General features: G+C 44.0%; 1 protein-coding gene across 1 annotated transcript in view; it reads left to right on the top strand.

Annotated features, from left to right (window-relative positions):
• The first annotated feature begins 1,010 nt into the window (after nucleotides 1–1,010).
• Nucleotides 1,011–25,897, top strand: part of mboat2a (membrane bound O-acyltransferase domain containing 2a) — a 43,450-nt gene continuing 18,563 nt past the window's right edge. The window contains exons 1-2 of the mRNA XM_070979420.1: nucleotides 1,011–1,320; nucleotides 24,096–24,241. Of these exons, the coding sequence (XP_070835521.1) occupies nucleotides 1,087–1,320; nucleotides 24,096–24,241 (380 nt within the window). The 5' untranslated portion in view covers nucleotides 1,011–1,086. The remainder of the gene's footprint in view (nucleotides 1,321–24,095; nucleotides 24,242–25,897) is intronic.

Below are 25,897 nucleotides of genomic sequence, written 5' to 3' on the forward strand. Positions count from 1 at the left end.
AGTCAAACTTCCAAGAGACTATTGCGTAACAATTCAGGCAACCAAAGGCAATGGGACTGATAACAACAGTTTAATTTTCATACACAGTTCAGTCATACCTTCCACGTTTAAATGCATCCGTATCACTGCAACTTCACGTATGCAGTACCCTCATTAATGGAGGTATGGGGTCTCATCACTGAGCTAAATACAGGTTGTATGTGGATGTGTCTCGTTAAAATGGTTGATCTCTGTAGTTCATGCAGCTTAAACAGAGCATTGCAGCTGCAGGCCTCGCTGCTCACTTTGAACAACCATGTCTGGCCTCATTGTTTCTCCACCGAGCCCTGCTAAATGCCAGCTGACGTCACACGTTTTCTCCTTCACGTGTGGAATGCTAGAAATGTGGGAAGGATGGAGACCTCATGCTACATTGCTCGGTTCAAAATCAATGTCAAATCAAATCAATTAATCAACTATTAATCAAAGACTGCTGATGGAGGTCTCTGTCTCCATACGATAGGTCAAATAGATGGTTATGACGGTAGGCTGGGCCGCCATCTCTCCACCCAAGTTATCGCCACATTTATTGTCGCCAAAGACACTCTGCTAGCAAGATATATCCGTCCCTCTCCACCGTAATAGTAACCATTGTCTGCTTCGTGGGCAGTGAATCGGATGACCATACACAGAGGTTAGTTAACAGGAAGGAACAATTTGCCTTTTCTTGTTAAAATAAATAAATAAATAAATAAATAAATAAATAAATAAATCATAATGTTTTTTTTCGGACACACAGCGCATGCTCACAACAGGAACCTCTGTTAAGTTATTTAAACTCCTCTTAAAACGAGGAAATTAGTCTCCTCGTCTCCTTAGGAGTAGGTTTACAAGTTTTTGTAAGTATACACGTAAACGACACACACTTCATTTGATTTAAATGGATGTACGGCAGCAGTAAAAAGGCCACAAGTGAGGCACTCTCACCGACCGACTCCTCGCTAAAAAATAATTTCAAACGACGTCTCGCGCTTCTAACGGTCGTCAGACGGAAGCGAGGGCGGTCAAGCGGGGATCATCTCGCGCTGGTTTGCTACTCTTCGTTGGATGTGTGCCGCGGATGACAACCGTCCAGCCCGTCGCAACAACAGCAGCAGCAGCGGCAACAGCGGCGGCGTATCTATCATCGCAGCAGCCGAGGGGCGTGAAGTGAACCGGAGGAAGGAGAGAGAAAGGATTTACGGACACCGACCAAGCATGGCTACGCAAACGACAGCATCATGCACTGGATCAGCTCTGTTGCAGCCAATCAGCGAAATTATCAATCTCCCTCTCGACCAGGTATGTTTTCGGGTGGGGAAAATATCGATACATGAACCGCCCGAGTTGATGATGTGTTTTGAAAAGGCACAGTTATCGCAGTTAGCTAGCATGTGTGCAGAGGACGTTAGCAGAGGCTGATGATGCGCAAACGTTAGCCTAGCATTCACACAGTGCGGATTTATTGAAAACGAGCGCACAAAATCTCTGTTGGTGTTCCACCATCACCATCAGCTAGTCCCCCGTCAAGCTACACTGTAGCTAATGGCTTTTGTCTCTTCCCTTTCTAATCCAGTGGTTCCCAAACTGGGGTCCGAGGACCCCCCTCAAAGATCCTTTGATCTGCTTTTCCATCGGATCGCCAGTTTAATCTGGATTAACCAGTCAAATTTCACCATTCACTTGAAGTTAGTAGAGCAGTGTGTGTGTTGGGCCGTTAATCTGCTATTTTATAACAATTTTGTCATTCCTCAGAAACAGGCAACAGAATTAAGTTTTATGTAAGAAAAATCTGAGCTGTTAAATGGTTTCTTAAGATGGTCAAGGCTGGTTTTTCATTTTAAGAACTTAGTTTATTTTATTTAGAATAAGATCTTGGATTCGACCTGATTCTAATATGATTATTCAGTGGTTCTTCATTTCCCAGCCACCTGAAGCACCATCAAACCTGGGGAAAGCCATGCGGCCCATGTTACTATGAGGCAAAAGCTATATTTTAGAGGACCATAACTGTAGAAATCACAGCTCATGGAGTTTTACACTTGCAAACCGAAACCAGGTCAAAAGAGAGTGACTAAACAAAATGAAACAAAACATGTGGTCTGTGTTGTCACAGATGACTTCGCTGGTCATCCTGTGTCATCTGTACTGAGAGAGAGCGCCACACCTTCTCTATCAACCCTTTACAGGAAGCCTGAGCTGGGTTGGGTGGCTGTATCTCTGGTTGGTCTGGAATTATGGGATTGTATTTACAACTGATAGTTTTCTGAAGTGGAATTCGTTGCAGCATGCAAGCAAATGTTTGCCTTGCAAACACGTTCACAGGCACCACACCCGCACTACCACACATGACAAGTATGCAAAGCACAGGTCCACAGCAGTGATTTCAGAGATCACCAGACGTCGCCTGCGGTGGCCTGCGGAAGCGGCCGGTCAGGTCAGCGTGGATCAGCGGCTCGGGGTTTGTTAGACAGGCCACTGCAGAAAAGCTTCTCTTCCCAGCCATCATCTCAGCTACTGATCATGTGATGATTTGCGAGTGGCTTGTGGAAAGTCAGAAACATCCCATGTTAACCGTTTCCTCTAACTGCATTGTGGTTTTCATTGTTTTTATATGTTTGACTCAAATTTCCCTCTGAGTTATTGCGTTGATTCCTGTCACATAATAGAGCAACAGTCTGTTTTTTGTCACAGATGGACTCTGTGTTTTTTCTCCTTGTCATCATTCTGAGATGTATTTATGTCTGATGTCATCAGGGGCACAATCTTTTGTTCTTATCTTTAACCTTTACCCTTGTCAGCCTGGGATGACACACAAGTGAGCCTATCTCCTCCTCCTGCCACGCACTTTTACATACAAGCCTCAATATCATCATGACTCATTCTTCTCTTCCCATTGAATCTGAGTAAAGCCATGTTGCGCGCAGATGAGATCATAAGGGCGTGAGGGGTAGGATCTGGTTAAAGTTTGGACTTTTGAAAAAGTGTCAGAGGTTATTTACAATTGAATTCTCAGCATCATGAATTTCACCATTTGTCACTGGACTGCGTGCTGTGTGAGCTTCTTCTTTATCAGCCTGCCGTGAACGCAGCCACCCAGCCATGTGACCAACCTCTTACCTCTTGCCTTGTTGTTCAAACAATGAATCTATCCGACCTTCTTTCATCCTCCATACCTGCATGTGCGGACTGGAATGTCTTATTATCTCCCTCCACCCTAAAAAAGCTCCAGTCTCACAGGAAGGTTGCAGGGTGGGAAAGCTCTGCTCTGCATCATAAAACGTATTCTCTCAAGCTGGAAAGGAGATCAAGTGCCTTCATACTGTGCCTCCTAATGTGAGGAACAATTAGTACACATCACTGGAATCCCACAGTGCCCTCTGCTTTGAATCTGTAGTTTGTTATTGCAATAAATACTTATAATGAATAAGTACTGCAATCATAATAGTGTGCAACTAGTTGTCAGAAAACATGAAAGAGACTTTCTAAAAGAATATATGGACAAGTCTTCTTGCTCCTTGCTGTCATATCTCATCACAGCCCCGCATGTTTTACATTTTACATCAACTGCTTCATTATTATCTGCATTGACAACGAAATTGCAAGGCCTCCAGATGTCAATATCCCCATCCCTGCATGACTCGGTAGTTTTAATCTTCCCTGACGACAAGTTTTGTTTGACACCCTCCATGCTGAAGTAGGCTGCGCAGGCTTGAGTAGGCCTGAGCCAGCCTGTGTTGCATTCATGCGTTGTCACGTAAATAACAAAACCCAGCATTGGGCAGCATGTAGCCCAACACAGAGAGAAGGTCCATCATTCACGTGTGTGAATGTTTTTTGGAAAAAGAACTTCAAAGCACCACGTCAAGTAGGCTACCCTGGCCGATGTGACCGAACCCAAACATCATTTCTGATTTTTACACCATAGTGTGGACACCTGGCCCGAACCTGATGCATCCCCACTCTAGTCTGGACGAGTTACAAACCCTTTACCTTATTGCCACAGCGTTGTAGTTAGGGGATGTCTGGCAATTGCAATGCAGGAAATGAGAAGTCATCCGCCATCATGTATTTGTTTATTCAAACAGTCGTATTGTCTGCTGGAGGTATGTGCCTATGCCTCTTCTTGGTCATTTCTCTCTATTTGAATGAATACTGACTGAGCGAGAGAGAATGGCACAGTACAAGTGGGACATATAATCATGGGCTCTCACGTCCCTCACTACTTTGCTGGACAGGTGTCACCCTTGGGACAATGTGGTTTGTTATCTCCCTGCCAACTGGGTACACTACTGTGCCAGGGCCGCTGTCAGCAGCACAGAAATCAATACGGACACTCAGACACAGTATGATCTGTGTGGTCCACGAACATTGACACTCATTTTTATGAAGCTGCCATAGTGTGGCACTTCAGTGTGTGTTGTTAGGACTGTATGCACCCCATGGGACAGACGGGCCTCTGCTCTAGCCTGTGTCAGAGCTATAATGGGAGCTGTGAAATCTGAACCGACGCTCGGCTTCACTCTTCTTCTCTTGCTTTCTTTCTCACACACGCCGCTTGTCCCCTCAGTAACATGCTATTAGTAGTTTGACTAATGCCTCCTACTGTATTTTTTGTGCACCCACTCAAACACTATGCTCACCCACTCTGGTTCAGGGGTTCTGGTATGGAAAATGTGATTTATAGGCTCAAATTACACGTCCTGATCTCAAGCCGCGTCTGCCACAGATTTGCTTGTGTTTAGCTATTTTCTATCTGCTCGCCATAAAACCTTGAGTGGATTGGAGACCATATCCGGTATGAAGTGCCGCTTTTAAGCTCGAAGTCATTGACCCGACAGTGCTCATCAAGAAAATCCTTGACATTTTACTGCATCTCATCTGGCCTCCCCTCACCTCTAGCTTAGACATCCGTCTTATCCACTGGACCCGGAACCAATTTCTTTGACACAAAAGATAACCTTTAAGTTCATCTCTCTCTCAGATCACCGCATAACACACATAGACTTCCACTGCTGTTATCGATCTGCAGATGCTGGGTACTGATCTATCTCCATGCCTTTAGAAGTGAGCACAGCATTTGATGTTACACACATGCATTCGGAGCTGCCTTGCAGATTAGCTTGCATTTTCAGGGGCAAGCTTGTAACTGAATCAGGGCCAATGTCTTGGGTGGAAAACTTGCTGTCAGAGTCGATGATGCATGTTAATATCGCAGCAGTATGGCTTTCACGCTGATGGTGTCATTTCAGATCCAGTTTTGTTTTTCCCCAAATGGTGCGCCCCAACAGGCTGTGATGGCATCATAAAGCACAATATCCAGTTTTAGTCTGAAATTTGGAAGCCAGTTGATTCATTCAGCCTCATGAGTTTTCCTTGGAGTCATCAGGTGGTTCCAAACATTGTGTTACTGCAAGGAGTGTTTAGCTGATTATGCAAAAGTCTCAGCTTAATACTGCTGCCTCTATATGACCTGAACTGACCGGAGGAGCCAGTGTTTACATTTTCTAGTCAAAGTTTTGCCGTGAGGAACACATTAGCCAGCTCGAAGGAGGAGATGTGTTTTTGACGCTCTGTTTCATGGTTATGTCTGATACTTTGGCAGGACCAGCAAAGAGAAACGCTAAAAGGGACAGTGATAGAGGAGCACGGGCACCTTGGTCAGTCATTCAGCAGGTGGAGGGAAGTGCAGGATTTGAGAGTACTGAAAACCCATGTGGGGTCTTTACAGCATGAGGCGTTTTTGTCCACAGGGGCCACCAAAACCAGCCCAAAATGAGACTTCCTTGTGGCTGCTTTAATGTGAATCAGAAGTGAGCTCCATGCCAGAAACCTGGGGTCTTTTTCAAAGTGTTCCCTTATCCCCCTGAAACATCAGCATTAATTCATTCATTCGTTATTGCTCTTGAAAAGGTTTATTTCCTCCGAGAGGGGACTTGGGTGACTGTAGGTCGTAGCATCAGCTGTGCAGTGCATCCACAGCTGCAGCTGTTTCAACACGCAGCAGCTGGTCTCCTCATGAATCCCTCTATGGGCTTTTTTTTTTCTTTTTTTTTGACACATATACAATAAACCTTAACAACGCTCTGTTTGTTTGTGCAGCTCTTCCCTGGCTTGCATCTTAATGTGTTTATTGTTTTGCGCCTTTACAGTGCAAACAGCGCCGGCTGTCTTTGCTTCGCACAGGCTAAACCCAAAGGGGAATGATGTTTCGGGTCACTTCTACATGCCCTCCTGTATTGTGAATTTAGATTATATCTTTCCTTCCTTGTACTGGATGCTCTTGGCACAGGTGGTTTGGCTTGATGGAGTTTACCGGGGCTTGCATCCAGCAGGTTGACAGCACTGTTGTCTATAGTATGTCTCTTAGCAGCGTGACAGTGTGGAAATTTCCACCTGCGCCGTGTTGTGTTGTGTGTGAGATTGTGATGATGGTTTTAACCTTAAAATGGAAGGTTTCTTTTGTTGCCAGGATTATTCCTCTGACATAAATATAAATGGTAAATATTTAGTATTTGGATCTGTAGAGATTTGGGATGATGTAATGTTGTCAGTGTCAGCAGTGGCCTTAAAAACAGGGCATGCATACAGGTGCAGATATAGTTTGTCTGCTGGATTGTTGACAAAGAGTGCAGCGGCGTTGTAGAAGCTATTTCTATTAGGGATCGACCAATTATCGGCCTGGCCGATTATATCGGCCAATATTCGGCATTTTTTTCCACCGATGACCGATAAAATGAAAGTATTTTAAAACGTGCTCCTTTGGCTCTGATGCAGCCGTCTCTCCGCCTGAAGTCACCGCTCTTGGCTGTGTAACAATGTCCCGCCCACAGCCCTCACTGATTGGCTACATGGCACAAATGAGTAAGTGACAGCCAATCAACACTGAAGCCTCTACATGCAGTGCCACAGACAAGGAGAAGCAGACAACTGCTCCGGTGATCCAGCAGAGATAAGGCGACAGAGTAAGTCGAAGTTGCAATAAAAACCCTCTATGATGAAGTTTTAAAAATACTACAACCTTATGATTAATTTCAGTGACAACATGCAAGCCCAGAGTTGACCGACCTACTTATCTAATCACATCAAGCATACGACTTAGCAAGATAAATAGTGTCACACACCAAAAAAAAAAAAAGACGTAACCAACTGAACATAACCTGAAGCTCCTTACTTAACAATAATAAAAAAAAGACATAACGACATACCGGTAGGTAGACTATAGCAAGTATAAGGGAGGAAAACCTGCTGAATTCCGCTGTTTGGCTCTGGAGATGAAACTGTTCACAACTTCAACATGGCGTATTTCACCCGCCCAGACGCCCAATAACAATATAGGCCCTTTCGCTTACCGTTACTTTGTGGGAATAATAAATCTCCTAATGTGTCCCAGCCCGTGGGGCGGCTCCTGGTTTATCAATAAACAACACTGGAAGTGATTACAGCCGATAAGTTGAACAGTACTGCACCCTAACATGTCTTTGTTTGTTTACAGTCGCCTCTCCTTCAGTGCTCGTGCTATCACTACACTACGGTGCAGCAACGTAACTACTGCTGTTAAATGATCGTCTTTTTGCCAGTCCAGGGACACGAGTCAGGCAGAGAGCACACGTCGAGGAGATTATTTTCAGTGTGTTTTATTTTCAATCAATAAATTTACCGTTGCGTCTACAACTCACGTGTGTGATGAAACACTTTTCCAAGCTCGAAGATATGAGAACTGTGGCGCTGGCATGTCTCCTGCTACTGAATTGGGAGTACTAACTCAGACCCAAATTTCAGAACAGTTCAGTTCAGTTTATATTGTAGATGTTTCAAAAATTCAGGGAGGGCTGTTTTATTTATTTATTTATTTATTCATTTGAGTGAGTTTTAAGAAATGCTGCTGGAAGGCCCCTGCACTTTTTGTTTTAAAAATAATTAAACTTAAAGGCATTTCAATTAAGATTCTGTGTTTTTGTGTTATTTTACAAAAAGTTAAAATCTTTTTTTCAGCGTACACAAAACAAACAAACAAACAAACAAACAAACAAACAAACAAACAAACAAACAGTATACTGTATTCATTCTAATCCCAGGTGTGTCACTCTAAATTTTGACACAGAAATTTTCATTTTTGCTGAAAACGAATATCGGTTCTAAATATCGGCTTCACTTGATTATTAATAATCAGTATTGGCCCTGTAAAATCCATATCGGTTGATCTCTAATTTCTACCTCCTGATACTGAAAAATGGTGTATGGTGGCTTACACATTGCTCTGGCTTGTTTCCCATGATTTAATGCCACAACGAAAGAAAGTACTCATCCAGGCTTTGCTGTTTTATCTCGAGAATATGAGCATGTTAGCGCTTCGGTTGAGGAATATGCAGTGAGCGCGCTGCTCATCAGTCAATCAGTGCAGTCTTACAGCGACCAGCTCGCAGTGTACAGGCGGCGCTGTCATGTGTCCTCGGGCCACAAAAGGCTCGCTGCCCAGCTGTACAATCAGTCTTCTGTTGATGTGACATATTGGATTGCGGTTTGTCACAGTCAACGGCTGCGTCTTCTATCGTGATAACAAGCCTTCTTTTGTTGTTGCTGCTGCATTTTCCGCCAGGCTTTCGTACCGTAGGCCTCCGAGCCCACGCTGTGCTGAGGGTTCGACTCCTGGCTTTCCTTTTATCCACTGACGGTTCCCTGCTGTCTGTGACTCAAGCCGAAGACTAAAACATTGGGAATGGCTCAGTTGAAATGAGTTTAGATTTAAATAAGCATAAGCATGTTTGTGAAACAATCATGTTTGTCTCGTTAGCGTTAATATGAGCACTTTCCTTCGATGAGCGGGGTTTTGAAGTCGTAGTAAGGTTTTAGGGAGCTTTGCCTGAAGAATCTTGGCTTGGCTTCCCTCTAAGGTCCCCTGCTGTCCCCAAAGCCCCCTGGCTCAGGAGTACTGGTCTTACTTTTATGCCCTTGGGTCTTGTTAAGAGTTTCTCTATCTCCCCTTTGTCTTTAATTGGCCAGCCTCTGGGGTGTCTTATCCCTCCAATTGATTTCTTTCCCCTCGGCCCTCTAATGGAGTGCTGCTGGCTGCTGCCACTGTTATGGTGCGCAATCAACACACGCGTGTGTGATTCCTCCTGGGGAATTTGGAAAGACTTGGCCATGTTGTTAACATTATTGGATGGTTGACAACAGGCACAAACAGGCAGGTCTTGATAACAGTGACTCAGACTTTATGATCATGTGTTAAACGAGGCTTGTGTATGGCAAGTGTGGCATTTAATCCAGAGAAATAGAAGACACTGCTAGAAGGCCAGTCCACCTGTTCACCCGGAACAAATAGCACTATGTAATACTTTATTTTGGATCAAGATACATAAGCAGTCTCTATTGATTGATTTAAGTTCCTTACATTATATTAGAATAGATACATTTGCTCCAGTTTGGACATGAGTTGGATGAGTTGACTTCTTGTGTCTCCACAAGCGTTTGACAGTATTTCAGTACTCGGAATTTTCCCCCATTTCCTCACTGAGTCTGCTACTTCCTGAAGTCCTGACGTCACATCTGGCCTCGCCTCTCTTCCTCTAGCTTCTGTAACTCAATGCAATCTCTCATTCCTCATTTCTTTAATTGAAACTGTCTAGAAAAAAGAAGCATGCTCCCAAAGTTTACAAGCCATATTCTGATCGGGATCCACGACAATAACCTGTTGTGCCTGATGGGAAGTCGTACATTGAAACTGTTTTGAAAAGGGACGAAGCGTCTGTCTGTCACTGTCTATCATGGGCTAATTTCAACCAATCAGATCAACAAATCATATGTAGTGAGAGAGCAGAACTCCAGACAAACCGGTCGGTAGATGAGCACAAACATCTTTTCCACCAAGGAAAGACTTCAGTGCTGCTTTGCCACGTCTGGAGCAGAACCTGGAAGCTGTGCTTTCCCTTCTGCTCCCTGTACTTATCTTGTTCCTGTCCTGTAATATTGGGGTTAAAGCATAATCATCAGTGCCATGGGTGTGGGTTCATTTCCCACTAGCAATAAATGCAATCATGCCATTACAAAACCATTATACTGAAAGCATTAATAAAATGTCTAACAAGGCCTGTGCTATGCTGTTATGGTAAAAAAGTTGTGGTTTCTGCGTCTTCTGCAGCGCTTTGTCCTTTGTGATCAAACAATCGACATGGACGTGCTGCCTTACTGTAAATATAGAAGGGAAATAAGTGCACCTGTCATTCCTCTTCATACTGAAATACTTGGCGCTGCCTCAAAAGTGGACGTCCACATGACTCAGCTTACTAACTCATGAGTTCCGTTGGTAACGGTGTGGTGTTATGAGGGTGGGTTGGGTTTCTGTTCTAAAAAAGCCTGCACTCTGCTTAGAGCACCGGTTTAATGTTTGCACGGTACAGCCCATAGTCAGCACAAAGAGCATATTTTCAGGGAATCATTTTAACAGCTTCAAATTACAGGCCAAGCAACTCGACATCTCTGATGTTCTAGATTATCGATGAATGCAAACAAGTAAGCCCAGCTTTGAAGATTTGCCTCTGGTTATGATTGGGCCCACAGTAAATATGCATGTATTTCTTACTTTGATCGCTGTTAGTCCGTCTCGAAGGTATTTTACAGTCTGAGCCCTATAATTTTTCTACAAAACTCTTAATGTGCAACAGCTGTTGCTCTCTGGTTCATTCACCGTGCTTGGCCAGGAGTCCAATGGGATGAAGGAGATGCATCTAATATAAATGAGAGGACATGAATATTTATTAGTGTGACTTTGCACTGTCACTTGTAATTCCATTGAGGTAAGCCAGTAAGGGCATTCAGCTGATTCACCTTCACAGGAACAGATAGACCCTGACACATTCACCAAGCCTCTGCCACCTTCCTTTTCAGTGGCTTTGCGCTCCAATAAATAGTCAATCTGAGTATTGATCATCCCTAACTACAAGTTGCGCTGTCATCTGAAAAGTTCGGCCTCTAAACGCGGAATTGATTCACGATGTTTACTCCTCAGCGCCTTCTGCCATTGATTTCCTTGAACCTGATCACCTGTGCTGCAAACTGCTATATAATCCATTGCTTAAAAGGGGGTATAACTTGAAACTGAGTGTGTTATAGTCTGTCTTGAAAACAACCAACATTGAGATCATCAAAAAGGCACTTTGCGTTAAAGTAGAAGGAGTTCGACCCTGTTTTGACTGAATTTAGCCTTTATCAAACATGACTGATGATGATGCAAGATGCCACACTGATAAAGTTTCAGTGGTTTCCATCACCCTTGTGTGCATGTCTGCTCAGTGTTTCTGAATTATATCTGCTGCCAATTTTGATGTAGGAAGTGGCTGCAATGAAGTAAGAACTAGCTGCAGTTGTTTCACTCTCTGTTCAATTTGACATTTGCGCTCGTTGTCTGTCGTGAGGTGTGAAATAGCGAGAGAGATCAGAAACCTGCAGTGCATGATTCGAAACAAGCGTGTATACCTGCCAGCTAACTGCTTTTTGTAAGTGCTGCCTCATGTCATTGACTCCTCCTCCCAGCTTTAACCGATCTTGAATTAAATGGGACGTGGACTTCTGATGAAACATCTTCCAGTGACCATTAGAGAAGCTGATGTCACTCCTGATGTATCTGGGCAGTCCTGCAGCAGAACAACCACAGAACATTCACCCAACCAACAAATGGCAGTTACTTAACATGCTTACGTAACATTAGTCTAGCATTTACAGTCTTTTGGAACAGAAAAACCTGCCTTTTGTGCCGTGGTCTGTTCGGATACTTGAGTATTATTGTTTTGAGCGCTGGACTCTGAGTGGATTTTTATTGTGAATTGTGCAGTTCTGAAGCCTGCACACTCTGCTGTAGATGCAAACACACACATTTGGTGGTCTGAGTGCTTGACTGTAGATTCTTGCCAGAGTGCCCTCAGTCATTTGTGAAGATCTGTTGTTTAAAGGTTGGCTCCTCACTCTTGCACACCATTGAGGACTTTTGCATATATAGCAACTGACTGCTGTCTTTTTCATCGAGGTGGTGGCTGCCAACTCTAGGAACATAGTGTGGTTCTTCTGTGAAGTCAGTGACTTTTCCCCTCCACACACAAACTGTTGTACCAAAGCCATAACCCAACATAAGGCAAAACTTTTTGCAGGCTTATGGCTGTTAAGTCCATTTGGCTTTGTGGGCTCTGCTTCGCTGTGAGCCTAACTGAGCAAATGAACAGATAAAATGCTCTTTGTAACTCTGGTAATACTGACCTTTAGGTGGGACAGGGCACAGTTAATGCCTCCAGTGGGATGTTTGTATTGTCCACGACTGGGGCTGCTGAAAGACTAATACCACATTTCCACTAGCGCGGCTCGACTCGACTCGACTCGACTCTACCCGGTTGTTTTGTGTTTCCATTAGGGATAGTACCTGGTACCCGATACTATTTTTAGTACCTGCTCTGGCGAGGTTCCAAGCGAGTAGAAGCGATACTATATGTGTGACGTCAACAGCCTGTCGGCCACTGATTGGCCGGAGAGTGTCGTCACTGGTCTGCGACGTCCAACACCGGAAAAACAATCCCGCCCCCTCCATTGTAACGCTGGGCAACAGCAACCGCTGACTTTATTCTTTATTGTCACTCGAGGGAAATGGCTGCTTGTAAAATATCACCGTGGTCCGTCGACGAGGTCGGCTCTGTTTGCGTTGCGTACAAATTGATGTCATGGCAGTTTCGCGCAGCCGTGGTATGATGACCCCGCCTACGTTGAGGAGGTACTTTGAAGTACTCAATTGTAATGGAAACTCAACTAAACCAATTAGAGTAGAGTAGAACCAAGTCGAGTAGAGCTGGAACTGTGTAATGGAAATGCGCCATAAGGTGCACTGTACTGCACTGTGTCTCATGACTTGCATGTTTTCTCTAATAGTGACTTACAGGCAGTTGTTTGAGAGGTATTAATGTGCTGCTTTACTGGGCAAAAAAGGGCTGCTCTGCCAAATCTGTCAAGCTCTTGCGGATGTACGTAAATGGAAGCACTGTGATAGTTCCCAAGGGGGCTCAGCATTCATTAATAATGCTTTACAGTTTTGTTGGGACTTCTTGCCTCTGGGTTTAGTCCACAGAACAACAGGAACGAAGCCCAGCAGAGGGGGGGACGGCGACTGTGATGATTGATTTCCATCTCTACTTAAGTTGCAAGTATGCGCTCTGTCTTACCATTCTTCAACCAGTCCCTTAAAGGCCATGTTGCTTTCCAGTGTCTTTCAGCGCTTTAGAGAGTGTACTTTTATGTCGCCATTTATGAAATGTGCAGACTATCAACCACAAACCCAGACTTAAGAAGTGAGGATCACTTCTGGTTTCAGATAATGCTGTTTTTGAGATTGCAAGATGATTCAAAGCCTGTTTACTGAAGTAAGACTGACCATGCGTGGCGACACAACCTCCCCTTGAACCTCTGTTTTATGTTGAGGAACTAAAGCTGTGGCTCCATGTTCAAACAGCATGATGGTTGGTGGTTAAAGTTTGGTTAGAGGCTGTCTAAGATGCTACCGTCTTCATGAGCGGCACAGTTTTTCCCTTCAGAAGCTGTGTGTGAATGAAGTAGGGTGAGCTGAGCAGGCAGTAGCCCAGTAATTTTGCCCTTGGTCAAGAATTTGAGACAACATTCTGACTCACTGCCTTTCAGCCGCGCTGGCCTCTCACACCACATCCACTACCAACCTTCAGAAGTCCACCATATAACTCTATTCTTTAAAAATGCCTCCTTGCAAAGTATCTTGCATTTCTGGGTCCATTTTTTTGGTTTATTGATGTGCTTCTCTGTCCAACATGTAGATGTGACATCACGTTGAGACGCAAACACACGCATAAATGTCAGATTTGTAGTTCCTCGCATAAAAAGCAAAGGCTTCTTTGTAGACTAATGACTGTGCCAGTGGTTAACGATTATCGTTGGAAAAATTCATGGTGAAAAGAAGCCTTAATAGACTTCAACGCAATGCCAAGAGAAGTTGCACTACAACATAACTCACTCCACAACTCATTGACTTGAGGCAGCATGTTCAGGTCTGTTCTTTGAGGCTTGTTTGACGGCTTTTAGAGAAGCACAATTAAATATGACGTAAAAATGTACGAGACACATGAGTTGGTGATATCTTCACCCTGCTTTGGGCCCATGTTGCTAACGTACATAAGACCTGGATGAATGGATATTTTCTACCTTGCTACTGTGGCTGTGCAGTGTCCCTATTTTAAACTTGTATCAAGCATTGCTGGACCATGTTGTCTTTCTTTTTTTTTTTTGATGCTATCCACTGGCGAGTCTGGTTCGGCTCCAGAATTGTCCACCTTTTCCATTAAGAATGCTTGAAAATGTATTTCTCTCCCTCTGTGCCTCAACTAAGTCACATTATAAATCAAACGGCGGCACCGCTGGCAGTTGTTCCTTAAGAGTTATGTGCACATCAAACGAGGCTGTCAAACAGTGGTCCCTGCTTATATTTTTATGCACTCACATTAGTCAGCACAGTGGGAGAGACGTGCATCCACAGCAGCTTTTATATATCTAATAGATGACATAATCAGTGAGCGGTAATTTCACAACTGTTTATTTGTTTATCTGCTGCCAAACACTTTATTTCAGTTATTTCTTTCAAATATTTCCGTCTCTCCATCTGACTGTCCCTGCCTCTCTGTGACGATGCCAGAAAATCTCTTGTGATGTGGCTCGCAGTTGCTTGCTGGGAGTTGCTACATGTCAAACGGGGTAAGTGGCGTCAAAGCTCGCTGACTGTAAGGGCAGTGGAGGAGGGTAAAAGAAATGAGGAACCGTCAGAGACATGTCTGCACTCTAGGGTGCACAGACAGTGGTTGGCCCACACAGGACTCTTTCTATAGAGAGCGTTGGCTAATTATGCAGGGTTGTGTCTTTCCTCCCTCCTGCGATCCATTTACTCTGTTTGTTTTTGCGCCGACATGGTAACATACATGTTCGTACATAAGTCTGAGCGCATCAAGCCAAGGTCACCCATCACCGTGTGAATGTTTCCCGCTGTGTTACTTCATCATTGCGCTTTCCCATCAGGCACCGGGGACGACTACTCCGGGCGCTGATGCCGTTTCTGAGCGAAAGCAGCCCTGTAATCTTTGCTTGGGTTGGGCTTTCAGGAAAGGATATACACACACACACACACACACGCATGCAAACACACACAGGCATATTATGTGTGTGGTTCTGACCCAGTGCTGCTGGCTGCCTTGTGAGGAATGGTTGATTGTTTGGCTATTAATAGCCCGCCTTACCGTAGAGCCTGACTGGTATCTGTGGATCAGCTCGGAGTGGAGTGTGCCGCGCTGCAGGCTTTAACGCTCTGCGTGTGTGTGCATCAGTGCATGCTTCCTTTGTGCTGCACTTCACTTTAGCAGAAATACAACCACATATTCAGTCTTTCTGAATGTGGGCTTAGCTATATAGTTAAAGCCTCTGCTGCACTATCTTCACGCATCCACACGTGTTTTCAGCAAACAGGCTTGTGACTCGACTCGAGGTGAAGAATTTGTGCCCAGCTTTTCTTTCTTTGATTTCTGTATGTGGCGTTTTTGTGAGTGGGCAGAGGGGGCGCTGCCAGTGGCGTGATACAAGTCAAAGCTTTGTTGTGTTGCTCCTAAGAACAAGAATACTGTTGTTCCCATACTGTCAGCATGATGTAGTCGCACTGAGCGCACACACACACACGCAGGCACGCGCACACAAAAGTCAGTTTGCTCTAGGAGCCATGACCAATTGTCCCACATTTATCTGGCCAGGACTAAAGTAGCCATGACATTGCTTGAGTCTCTGTCTGGCTGCAGATAGTGTGTGTGTGCATGCACAGACACCACACTGCTCTTGTTTCTCTCCAGACGAGGATGGGGTTGAATGTGAGAGGACGGAGCACCATTCCGTACAATCCCCAGTCGGCTTTTCTCACTGCATCCTTCTATCTGCGTTTTTTTGATTGACGGCTAAATTTCTCACTTCATAAACAGTGCAGGTATTAGTTTGTCCTTGGATGATATTCTGCACTTTCCCCACATTTTGCAGCCTATTTCTGACCCTGTTTCTGGCACTGGGCTCTATCTGCACGCTTTGTAATGTTTGCTAACACTCTTACCATCAGCTGTTTTTAATCCTCAGTGGGAATTAGACATCAGTGCTCTCTCCAGCGCCCACCTAATGTGAAAACTGCTGACAACAGGGTGTTTCTGTGCGTGCTAGAGTAGTCTCAAAGGCGGATAAGGATAGTATACTGTGTGACGTAGACCATATATGCACCCAAACCAACTTTTTGTGTAGAATACAGACACTAGTTGAGTGTAACTTCAAGGCTCTGAATCCCTCCCTCCTCTCTGGCAGCTGCAGCACAGTGAATCTGCATGAGTCATTGTGGACCACAGCTGATGGAAATGAAATGAGACTGTGCAGAACAGTCACATAGGCAGTGTGGAGCGGCGGGGGTTGGGGTTGGTAGTGGCTTAATGACATGGAAAAAAGGGTTTTATGCTAATGACTCTCTAAATTTATCCCCCTCTTTGTGTGGACACGCACAAACAGATGCAGGCATATGTGCGCAGACAGGAACCCACCAGCCGCTGCGAGTAAGGCTGGAATAGGGAGGCGTACGCTCCTGTGCTAAAGGAGCTATTTTAGTCCCTGGGTGCTAAACATGGACCATGCACAGGGAGGGGAGAGGGGGTTACTATTTATGGAAAGTAATATTACCTCAGTTTGTGGGTGTGTGTTCACCTCTATCACTCACATTGTCGGGACATAACTGTTTACATTGTGGAGACAAAAGCACATCCTTAAATTTACATTGAAGTGTGTGTATGTTTGTGTCTGTGTCTGCTTGCCTCAAGGAAGAAGTGAAAGTCATTACCCAAACAAAGTGGTTTCGCTTGGGAAATGTGTTGTGCACCTGCAGAGAGCAGGTCGGACTCAACAAGCCAGTTTTATTGAGATGTTTATCTGCCTCAGTTGTGCCATGGGAACCTTTTGCACTGCATTTTCTCCAAACTCATGCAGGCAAGCGAAGGTTAGAAAGTGTCCAGTTAGTTAGATTAGATTAGAGTTTTCAGTTTCCGCAGATCACTGCCATTCGAATGTGCAAGACCCTTTTCAGACAATTGCAATTGCAACTTTTATTTATTTTTTAATGTGTTGTATGTAGAACTTTTAAAAGACATGTTCATGTGGAAATACAGTAAATGTACATATACTAGTGGTACGTCTCTCGTTGTATCGGCGTGTCCTCTTGTGGACATAATGCACAAAAATAGATATGTGAATGGTTCAAACCTATGTATGTGGGGTTTTTTTTAGAGTGAATGATTGAACGTCATTTTTGGTCAATTCTGACAGCCTGAGTTAACACCCTTGCTAACATCAGCACGTTAGCATTGTCACTGTGAGCAGGTCATCACGTTGACGTTAGCATTTAGCTCAAAGCACAGCTGTGCCTACGTGCAGCCTCGCACAGCTGCCAGCATGGCTCGAGATTTTTGCTTTTGTTTTTATAGAAAAGGAAAGAGGAAAAGCTATGTCCAGAGGACAAATGACTCGCCGTCCATCTGCTCCCTCCTCCGCCATCACTCTTTCCTTTCTTCACAGCCTCGCCACCTGGCTGGAGCTCCTCTCCGACGTGGCATCTCCAGCCAGTCAGATTGGAACACAAACAAGCGACATGAGGAGAGAAACGTATATAACGTGCCTGGAACAAACAACAGAAAGTGAATGGAAAACAAGGAAAGTGGTGTGAGAGAGGCTTGAGCAGGAGCGGCTCCTGGGGACCCTTACGTCACCGTCCCTCACACATACACAAACAGAGGGACATGCACGCTCCACTCCACTCAACAATGAGCCTCAGGAAGCTGCCTTATCGCTGTCTTCCACTGCATCCACAATGACTTCCTCCTTCCCCTTCATCTTATTTCCCCGCTGCCTGTCTGTGTGTCAGTCTGTAATGCAGCTTCTTAAGGCTGAGCTGAGCTGAGCCCCGTGCCACAGCTGCCAGGAGGAACTGCCTGATAGCTCATTGCTCTTACGCGCTAATCGCTCACTGGCACCTACCAGCCATCAAAACATCTGCATGTTGTTTCCCTCCCCATGTCCCTCTGATCCGTGCGTGCTGTAATGATGCATGATGGGACACTTTGGACTGACGCAGAGACAAATTGAGAGCGGGCTGAAGATGAAGAGCTGTCGTTGCAGGGCGTGTTTTCACCAAGCCTGCTCGGTGCGGTTTATTTGAGCTCCGTCAGTCAATATTGTGTCAGCGGGGTTTGTTTACTCAGGTGACTAGAAAAAAAAGAAATGAATAATGGTCTCTGTGCTCTGCCAGGCAAACTGATTGTGTTTGTTAGAAGTGAGAATGGCAAGTTACCAAAATCTGGACTGTCCAACTTTTGTTTACAAGCCCTGGTTTGCTAGTAATTGCATCGTGTTATCATTTGAACAGCAGTCACACCTAAAGTTCGCTCAGTGTTTTGGATCCACCCTTCCCCAATTTAGTCTGCTTTTTCCTCAGGAATGTTTTTCAGCAGATCTGCTGCAGTGCATTTATCCAAAATAGTGGCTTTTTGTTTTCCCGTGGCTCCCTTTGAATCTCTGGTTAACCATTCTGCAGCGCAGATATGCGGCCTTACGTTCTGAAATAATAAGAGTCCCATACCCCAGGGTAGGGTTGACTTCATAGTGAATCAATAATGGAAGAGGAGATCCATGTATTATGAATGAAGAAACAACGCACCCTTGCACAGGAACTTGTCTAATGCAAAATGTTTATTCAGTAAACTGTAAATCTCAACACTGAGGGGAAACACGTTTGGCTTTGTCTGTTAACAAGTCCGATGAATTTCAAGAAAGACTCTGCCTGCTTGGATGTGCAGATCTTATTGTTCTATCTAATATCCTCGTGTTACCATGACTTTGCTGTAATGTACAGCACGCAGCCAGGGGGCAACAGCGGTTGCTACATATCCCTCAATTCTTTGCATTTATGTGGTAGGCATCTTTCATGTGGCACCAGAATCACAGCCAGGATGCTGTGGTGTCTGTTCACAGTGTAATATCACATCTGTGAGTGAAATGTATCAAGCCGACTAGCATGCGGTTTCATTATATAACTGCTGCTCAGACGGAAGAACTGTTTGAAAAACAGATGTGTTTACTTTGACAGTTGATTTCTCAACTGCCGGCATTCATTTCCACGATATCGCAGCATTTCAACGAGCTATTGAACTTAACTCCAGTGTTACTTTGGTGTTTGTCACTATGACGTGTCAGCGTGACGTGTGGCCATGGCGACTACCTGTGTGGTATTGATGGACAGATACGATGGGAATGGAAACACTGTACGTTGTAATTAAAGGGCCAGGTCTTCATGATATGCTTGTGCTCACCTGTAGCTAAAAGTATGTTCGCATGCATATTGAGATCATGTGTTTTTATCGAAGCGACAACCTCCAGGGCTGGCAAGTGAAGCCAAAAACTTCAGTTCCTTAAACGGCCACTTGAGGCTGGTTCCAAAATTAAGAAATTCCCCATAGACCTCCATATTGACATGCCCAACTTTACAGCAGAAATAGACGTGTTTGGTCTCTATAGCTAACTTCTGCACAAGGGGTGAATCTTTATAAACTCACTTGTTTAAATCATATGAAGGCTTGAAGTTATGCATAATTATGATCGTGGCTGCTTTGACTGACAGCTAGCTGCGATGTTTGAGCAATCAGGCTTCATTCGGCCCACCTCAGCTCCACCTCTGCCTATTTTTGAATTAGCCGGAAGTTTGGTGGATTCAGGAACTGCCAAGGCTAGAGCGATTGTCACCGAGCTTCGCAGTGGCTCTTCAGAAACTGCGGCTGATGTCATGGAGGCTATGTCCATATTTACAGTCTGTATACCATCACATGTACCATCTTTCAAGGCATTTCCTAGTTCATTAAGTATCTGAGCTTTCTGTGTGACAGTGTGTCAGTGATTGCAGTTTCAGGGCACCCAAGATCAGCCGGCAGTCAGCAGGTACAATTACAACCCAGCACAAGGAGACAACAGCAGGTCTTTTCGCAGTCAGACAGAACGATTTCTGCACATCTCATCAGCAACAGAGATGGCTCGTTGAAAAGCAGGCTTAGCTAATCTTACCAGCAAACAAGTAAGGCCTTATTGAATATTCAAAGGTTTGGAAGGTAGCATGTTGAAATACTGTTAATTATGCCTTCTGTTTGCCCAGTCAGCATTGACGTTAGTTTTTACTTGTCATTGTTTCCTGCTCAAGTCTTGAGTCTTTTTCTCACAGCAGTCCTTACAATAAATTGCTTTGTGAATTAGGTCAGTGAGAGTTCAGGCCCGCTCTACAGGTTTTTCATGAAGCCATCTGCCGTTAACATGAAGATCCAAGTTCAGTTTTATTCCAGAGTAATTATTCATCCCTCACGATCAAGATGTTTCCATCGCCAGAAGTCTCTGACTGCAGTCTTATTCTTCAGATTACACGCAAAGCTCAGGAACAGTTCACAGTTGATATATTGCTCACTCAGAGCTTTTGCCCCACATGCGGCTTTTAACCCGTCACCCACAGCTTTGCTTTGTTGTGAACAAAGCAGTTCCTCTGTCATGCCCTTCCAGTCTCCCACGTGAAATTCCTCCATTACAAAGCAATGTGTTTTTATACAGGGAGGGGCTGATCTCACTCTCTTGCTCTCAGGCTACTGCAGAGACTGAAGTTCCTCAAGTTCAACTTCAAGTCATTTGTAAGAAAACACTCACTTGAGCAGTGCTTTGATAACCCCTTTCATACCCAGTCACGATACTCTCACCTGTTACCAGTGAACCTGTTTACCTGTGGAGTGTTCCAAACAGGTGTTTTGGAGCATTCCACAACTTTCCCAGTCTTTAATTGCTCTTGTCCCAACTTGTTTGAATCATGTTACTGCCATATTTACAAAGATCTATGAGGTCGACGAGGCAAAACATTAAATATATTGTCTTTGTACTGTTTTCAAGTAAATACGTGTCAAAAAGGATTAGCGTTAGCATGCACTATATAAGATATGTTTGTTTGTGGAGGTGTACACATGAATATGCAGAGGAAATGAGCATTGATTCACGCTCTAACCATTGTTGGCTATTTCTGTCTCTGTGGGTCGCATTGATAAATCAGTGACTATTAGTGTGGGATGATCGCTGGTTTGCAAATGAGCCAGTCAGTCATTCTGCATGCAGGCGCACAGACTGGCAAGTCAGCTTTTCATTCAACCAACTAGCAATGTCCTCTTCTCTAAGAGAGCAGCTGGAAGTAATCAAAGCGTGAAATGACATCCAAAGCTGTGGATTGGGTAAATACTGCTTGCCTGAGAAGGGATAGCCAGAGGAGGTCTATTTGATCTGAGTTGCTGTCATTACCAGGACATCATATTTTATTTTTAGCACTTCAGGTTTAAAGGAGGAGGAACCGATTTGCAGTTGAACTTGGGTCTAATTTTGCCTGATTTGTTGCTTCAGAGATTGCCCAAAGTGAATCAGCACAGCCCTCTGTTATTCACGAGGAGCAAATCAATTTGGACTAAAACTAGGCCTACTTCCTGTATTATTCATGACTGAATGATTGAAATAGCTGCCACTCTGAATAAACTCAAATTTATTGGCACATAGGTGGAGGGGGGCTGTTTACCTTTGATCCATAAAAGCCCCATAGATGACTGTTAGTTTGCTTTCAGATACCATAGCAACACTATCTGCAGGTAAAAGGACACACCTTGATATAAAACAAACGGCCTGACTTGGATTGCTCTTTGTCGTGTTGTAGTTTGCTTCAGTGTGTAGCTCAGACAGTCATATGAAGACTTGTCTTTTAGCTTCTCCTGGATTATTTGTTAATTATACTCATCTTAATCCCAGTTGGGTTCCTCCATTGAACAATAACAACCATGACAAAAGAGGCCAGCTCCTGTCTTTGAGACTCCTGTGCTTTGTGTGTGTCTGTGTACTCATGTATACATGCTAAAACAAAAGCCCCAAGTGCCATCTGATATGATACACTCAGGCTAATGCTGTAGATGATTTGTCGCTACATGGTGCAGAATAAAGGACCTACATACTTGAAGCCATATCCACCCCTCTCCCTCCCTCCCTCCCTCTCGTTAATCATGCAGGATCCATAGATAATGGATGGTGCTCGTGGTGTCTGCAGCCTTTCGCTGCTCGCTGGCCAGACGGATCTGTTAACATGACCTATATACATGGACGGGCCATTGTGCCTTCAGACATGCATCACTCACCGCGGCATCAAACAAACATGAGCGCTTCTTAATGGATAAGTGTTCATTTCGCCTCCCAAATCAGCCTTTAAATGCTCTAATTTAGACTGCATTTTAAAACAGGATGTGGACAGTCATTGGCCATGTATGACCACAAGTGTCGGTGATGTCATTGCGCTGGAATAACAGCTCTGGCATTGCGACTGCTAATATTGGCCTTGCATGAGAGGGTGGACTTGGAGAAATAAATGTGGGAGCTTTTACTTTGCGCTTCTGTGTGCGTGTGAGTGCAAGTGTGCAGTTTGTTGATGAGTGATGAGTAGTCCAGCCATACGGGACGCATACATCTTCATCCATCAAACATCATCCCTGAGTCATAGCTGACATATGCAGACATATACACAAACACAACACTGTGTGGTACTGACAGTAATGATGTCAGTGGGGGGTAATTGAACAAGACTGTTTACAGAGAAGTAGGCTGTGGACACGACCGTGGTTTAATCAGTCTTAAAATAATCAAATTGACAGAATCACTGGATCCAAGCAGAGCAGCAGGGCATCATATACACGTCTCTTTTCTATCTCGTACCATATGGTTCAGGATGAGTGCTGCTAAAGTGCTAGTAATCAAACAGAGAGGTTTCCATTGTGCTCCCCTCCATGGATCCAGTCAATCCCACTATTGTCTGGATTAAAGCCTCTTTGCTGTGCCATTTGGATACATTAGGAGATGAAATAGGGTCTCAAACACCCACTCTGACTGAGCTTTGCTATGACCTGTCAGACAGAACGTATTTATTAGGGGTGCAACAGATCACAAAGCTCACGGTTTGGATCACATCGCAGTTTTCGAGGCACCGATTGGATAATTTTCGGATCAGACAGAAAGAAGGGGTCAGGTTTAGATGAATTTAACGGATCGCGTACACGTTATGGATCAACTGTGTCCCCTTACAACACCAGTATTTACATACAAATATAGCTAAGACTAAAATTCCTGTTGAGCTCTGACCTGCAGTGGGAACCTGTATCCCTCTAAATAAGCACTGTCTGCTTTACTTTGGGTCGAATTTCCAGTCTGTAACTTTACACTTAAAAATGACGGTCATCTATAGTTTTGTTAGCGATGTACCTCACAGTGATATATCATATTCACGCTTTGGGGCACCATTAAGAGACCGTTTTCGGGATAAAGATGTTTTATGCTACTTTCATGCAGCTGCCAGCTGGGATTTCATTTGCTTTGCAGAATGGGTGTTTAATTGTGTTTTATCACCAATGTCCTGTGCTATGCATCAACCATAAGCCAGTATCTGACCAAACAATGACAAAAAAATTTGCTCTGTGGGTATTCTTGAATGTATTTTTTTGAGTTTGTCGTTTCCTGGAAAGTAATAAAAGACATGCTGATGTCTCATCCTGCAGGGCTGTAGACTAATCTTAAATCCAATTCTGACACTGCCGTGGATGTGCAGAGACAAGGATGGCCCCTGGAGTGGAGTGTTTCTGGGGGCCGGGTCTCACAGATTACTGTACAAAAGCAAAATACGTAACACACATTGGCAACTGTAAATGCCAATCAGTATCTGCGACATGTCCCTCCCTAGCTGCCCGGTTTTACAGGAAACCCTTAAATAATTTAAGCAGAAGCAAAAAGCACTGTTTCAGGGGAACTTTCGTTTCGCTCTAATCCCAAAGCTCGTCCTAGGCCCAGCTGCAGCTGTCAGTCATCTTGGATTCATCCAGGTTTCATACATGTGGAACGTTGTTTTTGTGTGTCCCTCTGCGCAGGTTAACTTTGTGGCATGTCAGCTGTTCGCCCTGCTGATGGCTGTGTGGTTTCGGCTCTACCTCCACCCCAGTAAGACCAGTCCTTTCATTAGACACGTGGTGGCCACTCTGCTGGGCCTCTACTTGGCTCTCTTCTGCTTTGGCTGGTGAGTCACTGCTCTGTTTATCTTGCTGCTCTTTTCTTGTCATCACTGTCATTTTATACTCTGTTCCTTCCTTCCTTCCTTCCTTCCTTCCTTCCTTCCTTCCTTCCTTCCTTCCTTCCTTCCTTCCTTCCTTCCTTCCTCAAAATTTCTTCCTGCTATACTCTGCAATCCTCCTGCACACTGTGCCTCTGTCTCATTTCCATGCGATTGTGAATACAGAACTATAAGCTGCTTGATTGTATTGGTATATGAAATATTCTGTAATGTTAAAGTTTTCACTTCTTCACCAAGTGATTTCCTACATTTCCCAGAATGCCTCTCCAGAATGCCTCTCCATAAACCCCAGAGAATGCACCTGAGCAATTTTGATATTCAATTCATCTTTTAAAGAGTGTATCAAGCTACAGTGCCAAACAATTGGCTGGTTCCACCTTCTCTAATGTGACGATTTGAAGCTTTTCCCTCTGATTCTGTATATGAGAGTAAACTGAATACATTTGAGTTTTGTCAGATAAAACAAGCAGTTTGAATCCAGCACCATGTGTGAAATCACAGGGGGCATTTTGCACTTTTCTGTGAGCAGTTTGTTCCTTTATTTCACACAAAAACAGCGGATTAATCTGAAATGTGTCTTCAGTTTCAGCCTGATTTCAGCTGTATTATTTCCACGTACGTGTGCCCTTTAGAGATGTGAAAAGTCTTTCTGTTTGAGCAGAAGAGAGCATGACACACCCCCAGGGCAAAACACAAAGAACTAAAGTCACTGATATAGAAAAAAAAAGATTAAATGCAAAGAGAATAGTCATATAAATATAACTGGATAGCATATTTACACCCAGCTTGTTCCTCCAGAATGATGTGTCAAAAATCCCAGCCCTGATGTTTTGCTGGCTTGCTAGCATTAGCAACATGCTAACATGCTGGATCTGTGAGCTCATGCTTTACATGTGAAAGGATGAACACCTGGCGAGAGCTCCTGTTGGCTGGAATTGGAAGAAGTGCACATGAACATTTGTCAAATGGAAAATCAATCATAGGGCATGTTGCAGTCATAATGTCGCATTTAAAGTCGTTTTTAGAATGATTTGGAACTAAATGATTCGATGTACAAATTGAATAATAAAGCTTTGAAATTAAACAGAATTGTAAATTAACACATTTACTAATTGCTCCTTTTAATTTGAATTTAATTAATTGCTGAATAGATGTGTGTCCAATTTTAGTGTTAATTATTTATTAACCAGTCATCATGTACAGACTCACAGACGCTATTCATTCATTTTCATCTACATTTGGCCGTTTGTCGGTGGGAATAAAATACACACAGAACTGAACAACAAGAAGCTAAATTGTAGAGCCTCCATGTTTTCATTATTGATTATTCTGACGTGTGCTTTTCAGATTTAAATAAATAAAATGTCAAAGATAGTGAAGAAAGCGCCTGTTTCTGAAAGCCTGAGGCAACACTGTCATGTTTTGTCCAACAGCCCAAAAGACACTCAGCTGACTGTCACATGAGAGAAAGAAAAGCATTTGGCCATTTTTGCTTGAGAAACAATTGAAATGATTGATCGGTTTTAGCATTCAGTTGCCAGTTATTTTTCTGTTAAGCAGCTTAAGGTTTAAGGTAGATTTTCCCTACATAATGAAATGAGC

This window comes from Chaetodon trifascialis, chromosome 14 (genome assembly GCF_039877785.1).
Source record: "Chaetodon trifascialis isolate fChaTrf1 chromosome 14, fChaTrf1.hap1, whole genome shotgun sequence".
NCBI classification, from domain to species: domain Eukaryota; kingdom Metazoa; phylum Chordata; class Actinopteri; order Chaetodontiformes; family Chaetodontidae; genus Chaetodon; species Chaetodon trifascialis.